Raw genomic sequence first — 11,263 nt, 5'->3', positions numbered from 1 at the left:
AAAACCTATACTCACTACTGGCCGCTACTAGGGGATTATTTTTTTCCAATACATTTTCGTTTTTACGTTTTTCCAATTTACGTTTTCATTTTTGCATTTGGGTTTCTTTAGCAATTTTGCACAGTTTGGCTTTTTGCAAGCTGCTTCCCTGCACATTCAACTTTGATGTGGTCATAAATGAGCTGAAAGAAGCTATATAAATGAGCTAAATCAATAAGCTCCAAAAAAGACAGATAAAAGAGTTAAAGACTGTCAAGGTTCACTGATGGTTTCTCAGTTAACTCATTATGCAGCCATAGTAGACCGTACAACACAGAAAGTATGCAAGGAGTGCAACATTTTTAATGAAAACAATTGCAAAAATGATTTTACATGCATTTGTGTAAAACAAAAAAGACCCCAAAGGTTGACAATGAGCTCAGAATTGTGTAAGTAATTAAAAATAAAAACTACGCTAATTATTGAATGCTTCTCCACAATGTTCCATCATTGTTCTCCTGGTATCAACATCTAGAGGGGGAAAGGGTCAAATGACTGCAGAAGGCTGCAGACGATCAGAGGCTGATGATCGAGTGCAGCCGTTATGTGCAGCATGTGGATGCAAGGAGACAGGCAGGGGAAGCAGTATGAGTGAGGAGGAGTGGCAATCGGCGACGGTCAGGTACTGTACATGAGAAGGACTTTTTTTCTTACACCACCCTTTAAGGTTAGTTTTTAAAGAAGTTTAGAATTCCTTTAAGAACAACTAGTTGGCCTGTGCGAAATTTTCGCACATTGGTCGTCCGGGGAGCAGGCAATTTGAGAAAAAGCAAGCTGGTCAAATGTAAATGTATTTCATGAGCTGATGAAAACAGACAGGTATTTATATATCTAGATTGGTAATACAATAAATTGGTTTTATAAGTAGAGGCCAAAAAATATCTTCTGGCTGAGGTGCCACCTGCAGGTCATTGTGTCTTTCTGCAGGTTTATGAAAATGAATGTTTAGGGTCTTTTCTTGCTGAAGGGAGCAAGTTTACCTTTTAAATGGTGTATTGTGTGTGTGGGCCGAAATAATCAGCGAAAAAGCAGTGCATGTATACAATTGTGTTTGCATATATGACTCACCTGCAGTGAAGTGTGAAATCCTCCAATGTGCACTTGAACAAGCTGGAAAGACCCTAAGCAAAATGTTTGAATTTGTTTGTGATGTCTGTAAGCAGCTTTGTGGTAGTGTGCTTTGGGTTAGTATGCTGCCACCTGCAGGTCATTTGACTTTTCAAATGATGTATCATTTGTTTGTGTGGGTGGAGTATGAATGGAGCAGCTGTGCAATTCAATAGCCATTGCATGTTTATAAATGTGTTTGCATACGTGCCTCACCTGCACTGAAGTGTGAAATCCTCCAGTTTGGCTAAAATAGGCTGGGCAAGCAGTTTGGCAAGCTGGAAAGCCCCCAAGGCGAATGTTTGGATTTGTTTGTGATGTCTGTAAGCAGCTTTGTGGTAGCGTGCTTTGGGGTACTGTGGTGCCACCTGCAGGTCATTTTTCCTTACTGCAGGTTTATGAAAATTAATGTTTAAACTGTATTTTGTGATCAAATCGTGGATGTGTGGTTTCTTTGGCTATTTTCTTACTGAAGAGGGCAAGTTTACCTTTCAAAGGTGTATCATTTGTGTGGGTGGGTGGAGTATGAATGGAGATACAAAGTAATCACCGAAAAAGAGTGTTTAGAAATAATAGAATAGGTTAATTAATCAAATTATACTAGATTCCTAATAATTTATGGAATAGCTGCAGTTTTTTTTTCTATAGAGAAGCCGATGGTAAAACGCATGAAAAACACATTACACATAGAGAATATCCCCCGAGAATGCAGCTGAAGTGGCAAGAAAACCCGTAAAAAACTAAAATAATTGTGAAAAAAAGGAGTTGTAAAAACGTGTTCATTGATTTTCTATCAAAATTATATTTGGTATTTGTTAATTATATTTTCTATTACATGCAATAAAAAAACATTTTAAAAGAATGCAAAAATTGCATTAATAAACACTGCAGCGTTATATTGGTCAGATGCAGTAGTGCAAGGGTTAAACCCGGGTTCCTCCTTTTAGCCTACATATAACCTTACCCGATCCCGCGGGTCATGTGTCAATGGGAAAATAAATGAACCCGTCCGGCCAGCAGCGCAGTGTGATCAGCTGTCTCTGAGGATCATCACCACGAAATGAATGAGGATCGAGCGCTGACAATAGGGGCATTGTATCCAGACCGAGGATGGAGACCATCATAAGGCAGCGCGGCGAAACCTTATCCTACAGGTCGCTGCTACTACACAGTCCAGGATGGGAAACCTGCTCAGCCCTCGTCTGGGAGCATGTAATATGATAAAGGAGGGCAGACCGCTCCGCAGACAAGATGGATCATGTTCTCTGACGCTTTATCTACACTTTTTACTTTTTATTTTAGCTATTATTGCAAAAACATAATAAAAATAATATAAAAAAAATAAAAATGTGCACGTTCTTCTACAAGATATTCATTAATGCAGAACGGTCAGCCAAAACCAGGGGGAAAAACATGTTCTTGTCACATGTTAGTAAAGGCAAATGGCATGGCGGGGGCCCGGAGGTTATATACCGAGGGGCAATGAGGTCGGATGATATACACCGAGGGGCAATGAGGTCAGATGTTATACACCGGGGGGGTGGATATTATACACTGGGGGCGAGGAGCTGGACGTAATAAACCGGGGTGAGGGGCTTGATGTTATACACCAAGGGGCAATGAGGCCGGATGTTATACACCACGGGTGAGGAGCCAGAAGTTATGCACCTGGAGTGAGGAGCCACATGTTATACATTAGGAGTGAGGAGCCAGAATTTAGGCACTTGGGGTAAGGAGCCGGATGTTATACACCACTAGTGAGGAGCCAAATGTTATACACCAGGGGTGAGGAGCCTGATAGTTTACACCGGGGGTGAAGAGTCAGATGTTGGACATCGGGGGGCTGAGGAGCCAGATGTTATACACTGGGGGGGAAGAGCCAGGAGTTAGGCACATGGGGTAAGGAGCCGGATGTTATACACCAGGGGTGAGGAACCAAATGTTATACTCCAGGGGTTCGGGAAGTCAGCGTGTCACTGGACACTGTACACACGTGGGGAACATCTTCTCTGGTAATATGTACTAGTCATGGGTCTATGTGTTTGAATCTGGGTATCATTATGGGTCATTGTGTCTGGACATGTGCAATTTTATTGGGAGCGTGAGTCTATTGAATGAATAGCTTTATAATGGCATCAGGATTTAACATTTCTGGCACAGATGGGCATTTTTTGCATTGATTAGCACGAACGCTGCACTTTGAATACATATATGCACCTTATTTAGGAGTACTTTCCATTTTAGGATTGCATGTGAGCGTTCAGTGCAAAAACCCAGTACATTTGTGGAACCATATAGGTGTGAATTGTGCATCATGTGGAGCATTCCAGCGTGATATATATATCTTTTTATGACTAGACCTTGTTTTCCTGAATTATTTTTGTATGTTCCTCAATTTGTCTAACTTCTTTTTGTTCTTTTTTTCTGGTTTGAGGCACCAACATTTATTCAATTTAATTTTGATTATTTCAATAAAAATTATTATTTTATTTCATTTCTTGAGTAGACACTTCTTGGTCACATTAGTAGCTTAGTGGCTATAGGATCAATATGTTTGATGATCCAGGGGTGAGGAGCCTGATATTTTACACCGGTGGTGTGGAGTCGGATGTTATATACTGGGGGCTGAGGAGCCGGATATTATACACTGGGGTGATGAGCTGGATGTTATAAACCGGGGGCAGAGGAGCCAGATGTTATACACTGGGGGTGAGGAGCCGCCAGATATTAGGCACTTGGGTAAGGAGCCGGATGTTATACACCGGGTTGAGGAGCCTGATATTATACACCAGGGGCTGAGGAGCCGGATGTTATACACTTGGGGTGAGGAGCCTGATATTATACCTCAGGGGTGAGGAGTGGGACGTTATACTCAGGGGGCTGAGGAGTCGGATATTATACCCTGGGGGGTGATGAGCCGGATGTTAAACACCGGGGGTGAGGAGCCTGATATTATACACTGGGGGCGAGGAGCCAAATGTTATACACCAGTGGTGAGGAGCCTGATATTTTACATTGGGGGTGGGGAGCCAGATGTTACACCCTGGGGGTGAGGAACCTGATATTATACACTGGGGGTGAGGAGCTGGATGTTATACACCAGGAGTGAGTAGCCTGATATTTTACACCGGGGGGTGAGGAGCCGGATGTTATACACCAGTGTTGAGGACTCGGAGCCTGATATTATACACTGGGGGTGAGGAGCCTGATATTATACACCGGGGGGCGAGGAGCCAGATGTTATATCCTGGAGGTGAGGAGCCAGATGTTATACAGAGGGGGTGAGGAGCCAGATGTTACGATTCTTCTCTCCGTAATGTTTGTATTTGATACATATTTCCTCTGTGTTTGCTCTTCCAGTCCAGCAGATATCTCTCTGATCTCCGTTCTTGGGATATTTTGTGATCGGCCTATAAACTTGTTGCACCGCAAACCACAATACAAGGTCAGAAGAGATTACTGAAGTTGTGACGATCTGGTCCACGCCCGGCCCGGTGAGTAACGAGAGGCCGGATGGTGACTTCACTCTGTCACTTTGGGTTTATAAGCAAATCCTAATACTAATGAGGAAGAGAAGATTAACCACTTCACATCCACAACTAACAGCTGATAAGATATTGCAGGAGAGGCGGCCGTGGCGTTGTCACCCATGATGTAACGAAGAAGATATTTCCTCTTTTAACCAACAAAAGATGAGAATTTATAAAAACAAATTAGTCATCGCCTCCTCATATTCGAGTATTGAGCTGGGGCTGGAAGGTTTGTATTAGTCTCTTTTACTCTCCTACCCGGCCATTGGCCCGTGTCAACATGGCAGCCGTCGTCAGAGGATCTAATACTTGTATATTGGCCAATCATATCTTTTAAAAAAATCTGAGTTTTGTCCCCAGAAAGTGAGCGCTGCAGCCCATCACCAGCTATTGACAGCCTGCAGTGGTCACAGGGGCTTCGCTAGAAAGGTGCAGAAGTAGGAGGCATCTGTTATTTCTATTTTACATGAGGGACTAGAGAATTTACAAAGGGGTTGTCCAAGAATTGGACAGCCCCTTTAAGGCCATGCCCCCATGTAAGATAAATGATAAAAGAAAAAAACAAACACCCACATTGAAACACAGAGTATCAAATCTGCACCAAAACACATGAAAAAAGGGAAAGTGCATAAAACCCCCATAAATAATATTTTGGTGTGCATGAAACCGTGCATCCCCCTTATTGTGTCCCCCGACGGTCTCTTGGTGCTGGAGAACGCTGATTGGTTGCAGCAGTCATTCCATTTGCGCACTAGGAGACCAGCGGGGGACACATTTCATAGGATAAGATGTGGACAACCCCTTTAAGAAAAATTAGCACAAGACAGCCATCACTGACATAATTTTTTAGGATGGGCAGAAATGTTCTTTTGGTGCTCAGCCTCTACATTAGCAATAGAAATGAAGGTAGAAAACATCTGAGTGGTGATAAATGTGTTTTCTGAGGGCTCCACATTATTCTTGCAGCTGTCATTTTGTGACCGTGATTGTTGTTCTGCAGCTTTGGGTGAGGTTGTGAATCAGCTGTCGCAAAGGTTTATGCACCTGGTTCAGGCCACACTTCTTAATAACATGGAGACTCCTGCAAATAACAGGAATGTTAAAGGTATCTCAGCTACGCTCACTGAATGCAATCTACTGGCCTCTGGCCACTGCAAAAAGATTCCCAAATTACCCCCTCTGTGTTAGAATATGTGTAGGAAGAGAGCAGATGTCTGCCTCTGGTCAGTAGCTAAGCCAGCCCCCTTCTTTTTTTTTTGCATTAGGTGAGATGGAGAGGGAGGCTGGCTTAGTTAGCACATTGAGCCAGGAATTCAACCTCCTTCTCTGTTTTCTTTTGCATTAGGTGTGATTGAGAAGGAGGCTGGCTTAGCTTATAAACATAGCCAGGTAGTCAGCCCAGCTCTTTGCCTTTGCATTAGGTAAGATGAAGAAAGAGGCTGGCTTAACTAATAAATTGATCCAGGCAGTCAGCCTCCTTCTCTGTTTTGCATTAGGTGAGATGGAGAGGGAGGCTGGCTTAGCTAATAAATTGATCCAGGCAGTCAGCCTCCTTCTCTGTATTGCATTAGGTAAGATGAAGAAGGAGGCTGGCTTAGCTAATAAATTGATCCAGGCAGTCAGCCTCCTTCTTTGTTTTCTTTTGCATTAGGTGTAATAGAGAAGGAGGCTGCCTTAGCTAATAAATTGATCCAGGCAGTCAGCCTCCTTCTCTGTTTTGCATTAGGTGAGATGGAGAGGGAGGCTGGCTTAGCTAATAAATTGATCCAGGCAGTCAGCCTCCTCTGTTTTCTTTTGCATTAGGTGTGATAGAGAAGGAGGCTGGCTTAGCTAATAAATTGATCTAGGCAGTCAGCCTCCTTCTCTGTTTTCTTTTGCATTAGAGGTGATTGAGAAGGAGGCTGGCTTAGCTTATAAACAGAGCCAGGTAGTCAGCCCAGTTCTCTTCCTTTGCATTAGGTGAGATGGAGAAGGAGGCTGGCTTAGCTAGTAAATTGAGCCAGGCAGTCAGCTCAGTTCTCTGTTTTTGCATTAGGTGTGATAGAGAAGAAGGCTGGCTTGGCTAATAAATAGAGCCAGGCAGTCAGTCCACTTCTCTGTCTTTGCATCACCTGAACCAGAAGGGTGTTGGCTTAGCTAATAAACTAAGCTAAATAAACAGACAGCCCCTTCTCTGTCTCTGAATTAGGAGTGAAAATAAATAAGGCTGCTATCTTAGCTGATAAAAGTAAGCGAGGCAACCAGGCTCATATATCAGTTGATAAAAAGAAGGGGACTGGCTTAGCTATTAAACAATCCAGACAATCCACTTGTCTCTCTCTTGCTGCATCGGCTGTGACTAAAACAGGTAATAGCTTAGCTAATAAAAGCCAGCCCCCTTCAGAAATATCTCTGAAAAGGAAAGGTAGAAGAAACTCTTCACTGGTGTTATAGATGGGGACCTGCTACAGCCACAAGAGAGGCGCTGAAATCAGGACATCAGGGTAGAGGCTATGATTAAAGTACTGTATAATAGTAGATTTTATCATGCAAAAAACTTTGTATGTCCCCAGACAATCTCTGTAATAAAGAAGCCCTCAGATCCTTCATCTTGTGGAGAATTTCCATAGAGTTTTGTTCTGATGGATCTGCCAAGTCCCAGTGTTGCGCTCCGGCAGAAGTCTGCGCTCTGCTATGTACTGTGATGCATAGAGGATGTAGAAGACAAACATTGCTTTCCTGACCGTAGTTTACATTTTATTTAATAACCATTTATTAATGATTCACAGTTTCTTATATCATCATGGATTTCTCCTGAAGTGTAAACTCTTTTCCGCTGAGCTTTTCCTTTTAATACTTCTTACATTCATTTATTAATAATATTCCCCTGGTGGATTATACTCCTGGACACTACGCTGATGGATTACACATAATATGTTCACAGAGGACTTCCTACAAGAAATTCTTCTGATGATTTCTTTTCTTAGTCAGATCGCTGCAATTTTTGCATGACTAATATAAAAAGCCTCCTTACCTGCTAACACACTGTGCCCAGTCCAGGCAATTGGTTTATTTCCATAGTGTCCCGGCTTTATGTAGTTATTATGTATCCAGAAAGGGTTATAGAACTGGCTGTAAGGAGATTAGCATCCACCATCCATGGTCAGAGTCACCTAGAGCAGCACTTAGAGCCATAGTAATATGCAGACATTTTGGTCTATGTGGTATTAAAGGGGATGTCCAGGTAAAAAAACCAAAAAAACAATGTGGTTATATTAGAACAGAGGGATTGTGCAGTGCCGCTCACTTCTGCGTCAGACAGGAGCCACGCTTTACAACCTCACTTATCAGCCACGACACGTCCACTGGTCATTAGAATACTCCATGTCCATGATATCTGCCGATCGTCCATGTGCCTTGGGAGGTCCAAGTATGTCAGATCGTAACTTCATAGGCACTGGTCACCTCCAGTTTCAGCAGTGATGGACAACCCCTATAAGTGAATACGTTTCGCGACTTCACTTCTGAAGATGCCTTAATCTGTGGCCACATTCTCCAGGTCGGCGCAGCTTTACGTTTAAGATTGTAAAAGTAAAAAAACTAAGCTGGACTATAAGCTGGTATATGTGCAAAGTGTAAGAGCACGTTCACACTGTGGACATTTCATAGATAAAACCCAAGAAAAAAAGCAAAGTGAGCACATACCCTGTAGCCAGTAAATTGTAATATTACATGTAACTAACATAGGGTACTTAATTAAGACTATTTTGATTAAAAAAAAGCATGAAAACCATCCCACCACCACAACGTGTACCCATCGGGATGGTCCTAAACTAGAGACAGGTTAGAACTCTCCCGATGGGTACACCTTGTGGTGGTGGGATGGCTTTTATTTATTTTTTTTAAAATCAAAATAGTGTTAACTAAGTCCCCTATGTCATTTACACATACTATTCCCATATACTGATTTACTTAATGTATTGTACAGCATATGCTAATTTTTTCTTTTTTTTCATTCTTTTTTTCAACTAACTTCTAGTGGAAAAGAGGCCACTGCTCGATTCCGACGGAGCATTTTCGAGCCCCATTTTCTAGATCAGTGGGGGTCCCTGTTGTAGGTTGATGGGCTGTTAGGTCTAGAACTTGTGTAGTAGTCCCCTGTAATCATAGCCCACAAAGCCATACTTGGCTAGACTTCCTTGTATACTGCTGTACATAATATATGAACTATTCACGATTCCAAGGAGGTGTTGACCGTTTTGGCTCCCATTTACCAGTGCTACCATGTAGCATTATGAAAGTGATACATTGCACTTTCCTCTTGAATTGTGCCACTATGCTGGATGCCACTCACAGCTTACTTGTGAAGAAGTAGAAGCAGTGGAGCGATGACAGGACTTGGATGATGCCAGAGGCCGGTGTGACAGGTTGGGTGAGTTTGGGAGGGGATGAGGACAGGATTGAAATTACCTGGGAGGGAGGAGAGCTGGGATGATTCTTGGGACAGGAAAAAAGGCAAAGCAATACAAGAGAAGAGGACTCCTTGTGCCAGGGACAGAGAAAGGGGGAGGAAGAAGAGGGTTGGTACCAACCGAAACACAAAGGAGACGCACTTTACCTCTGACCAAACAGAGGACATAAGTTAAAGTGTTACCTGGAGAAAAACAAATATCAGTGGCGTAACCTATTCCACGATCACTTACAATACAAGGATCACCATCCTATAGCAAAGAAACGGAGATAAAACTGACTTCCTACTAGGCAACCTGAACCAGAGGTGGGCCAAGAAAGGAAACTAAAGTGCGAAACCTTTTACTTGAGTTTTCATTAACTCAGGTTTAATCCAAAACAAGAAAAGACTGTCATGAACCATTATCTTCTCATCTGATCTTCTCACCTTCATTAATGGACAACACACCAGTAAGTACTTGACTCACAAATCGCTTTTCAGCCGGACTTGATTCCTCGGCCGTAGGACAAAACCCATTTCACATGTTATTAGAAGTTTATATAATACTGTCGTTGTGTTTCTTGTTATTGCATCTGATTGTTTATTTGGTCACGATAGAAATAGTAGAGATAGGCCAATGTAGATATTTTGTATTCCATCCTTGTGTCCAACCTTTGGGCAGATTACTAATGTAGCCCGTGAAGAAGTCCTCCTCCAGTTTCTTCTTGGAGTAGCTGGCACTAATATTCCAATAAGAACCATATTTGTCCTGATCGTTATCTGGGAGTTTCCAGAAAGTGTTTTGTTTCTACCTTGGTGTACTATAAATAATACTTGCTGGCAGGAATGCGTCAGCTCAAAATGGGCATCTATGGGCAGACTTCGCATTGGCCACTGTGCTATACGAGGATCTCTATGGGTTTCCTGAAGAAGACGTTTGATTACTTTGAGAAGCGTGGAGAATAAACCGTACTGTTACTTCTCTGATTGAATTGACTCCTTGATTGGATATATACCAGCAGCACAGGAAACCCAATAATTTTCGATAATCCATAGCCAGTCTCCATGAACATCATGGTTTTCATTCTTACACCCAGGGATTTGTGCTTTGCCTTAGTTCCCCCCCTTCCTGAGTTGAACTAAGTGTGTTTAGGAAAAATAATGTCAACATGTTGGATCAGATCCGGAGAAACTGGAACATAGACAAAATCAGACCCAAAGTATAGTCAAGGGAACTTGGCAATAATAAAACTGAAGATAGAGCGAGAGAGGCTGGGCAGTCAAGTGGTCAATCTTGTAGGGTATCTAGATGTTAGATAGGTGAGAATCACTGGGAGGATTTAAACGGACCCATTGGCCCCTAAACCACCAACTGATTGGTCCCGTAGAGATCGTTCGGTCAGCTGCACCATTAGTGGCACTGACAGTCCAGTCAATCCTACTGGCTGGGTGTGATTAGGTTGGTTCTCACTGTTCTAGACAGTAAAGTGATTATTGAAGTTTTAAATGTATCTCATTAAAACCAGATCTCCCAATCTATACTGAATCTGGGGCGCCCAGGGTTCAAATTGCCACCAAGGACAACATCTGCAAGTTGCATGTTCTCTTTACACAAGAGGTCAATTGACTTCCGATAAAATTGACTGCAAAATTGTCCTAAATAGGGAAGAAGACTGTGATCTGCATGATGACTCATATGAGTAAGTAACATTATGGCGGTGCTATACAAGGAATTGGTCATGAATAATACAGTATCTGCGGAGCCTAGTTCTAGCACCTCATTCTGAGCGGGTCTCATGGACTTTGGATAGTTCTCCTACGCAGCTCTACCATTGCATCTAATTTCAGAATATAAAGCTGATCATAGACTGTCATGGCAGTTTAAGTACTCACAGGGGAAAATTGGTAACACAAAAAAAACCTGCAACCCTACCAATTCCTGTACAGACTAGAGGTCCTGACCCCACAGCCACTACTGGTACCTGCATGAGCTGGGATAACCCTAACCACAGACTAGAAGATGGCAACTTGAACTTATGCTGCCTGAAAGGCCGTTGAGAGCTTCACGTTCTTCCTAAAGAACCGGAGAGCAGAGCAAAGAGTTAGCTACCTACAGAAGGGAAAATAACATAAACAGCAATGAGTTAAACCCTAGCTG

The 11,263-nt window shown here is 42.6% G+C and overlaps 1 protein-coding gene across 1 annotated transcript in view; it reads left to right on the top strand.

The window, feature by feature from the left end:
- The first annotated feature begins 9,170 nt into the window (after positions 1–9,170).
- TMPRSS13 (transmembrane serine protease 13) overlaps positions 9,171–11,263 on the top strand; it is a 67,107-nt gene continuing 65,014 nt past the window's right edge. The window contains exon 1 of the mRNA XM_073585242.1: positions 9,171–9,575. Within this exon, the coding sequence (XP_073441343.1) occupies positions 9,561–9,575 (15 nt within the window). The 5' untranslated portion in view covers positions 9,171–9,560. The remainder of the gene's footprint in view (positions 9,576–11,263) is intronic.

The sequence above is a fragment of the Dendrobates tinctorius genome, unplaced genomic scaffold (genome assembly GCF_039654945.1).
Source record: "Dendrobates tinctorius isolate UK_male_01 unplaced genomic scaffold, ASM3965494v1 ptg000086l, whole genome shotgun sequence".
NCBI classification, from domain to species: Eukaryota; Metazoa; Chordata; class Amphibia; order Anura; family Dendrobatidae; genus Dendrobates; species Dendrobates tinctorius.
Note: the sequence above shows the minus strand (reverse complement) of the source record. Positions and strands in the feature narration are given on the sequence as shown.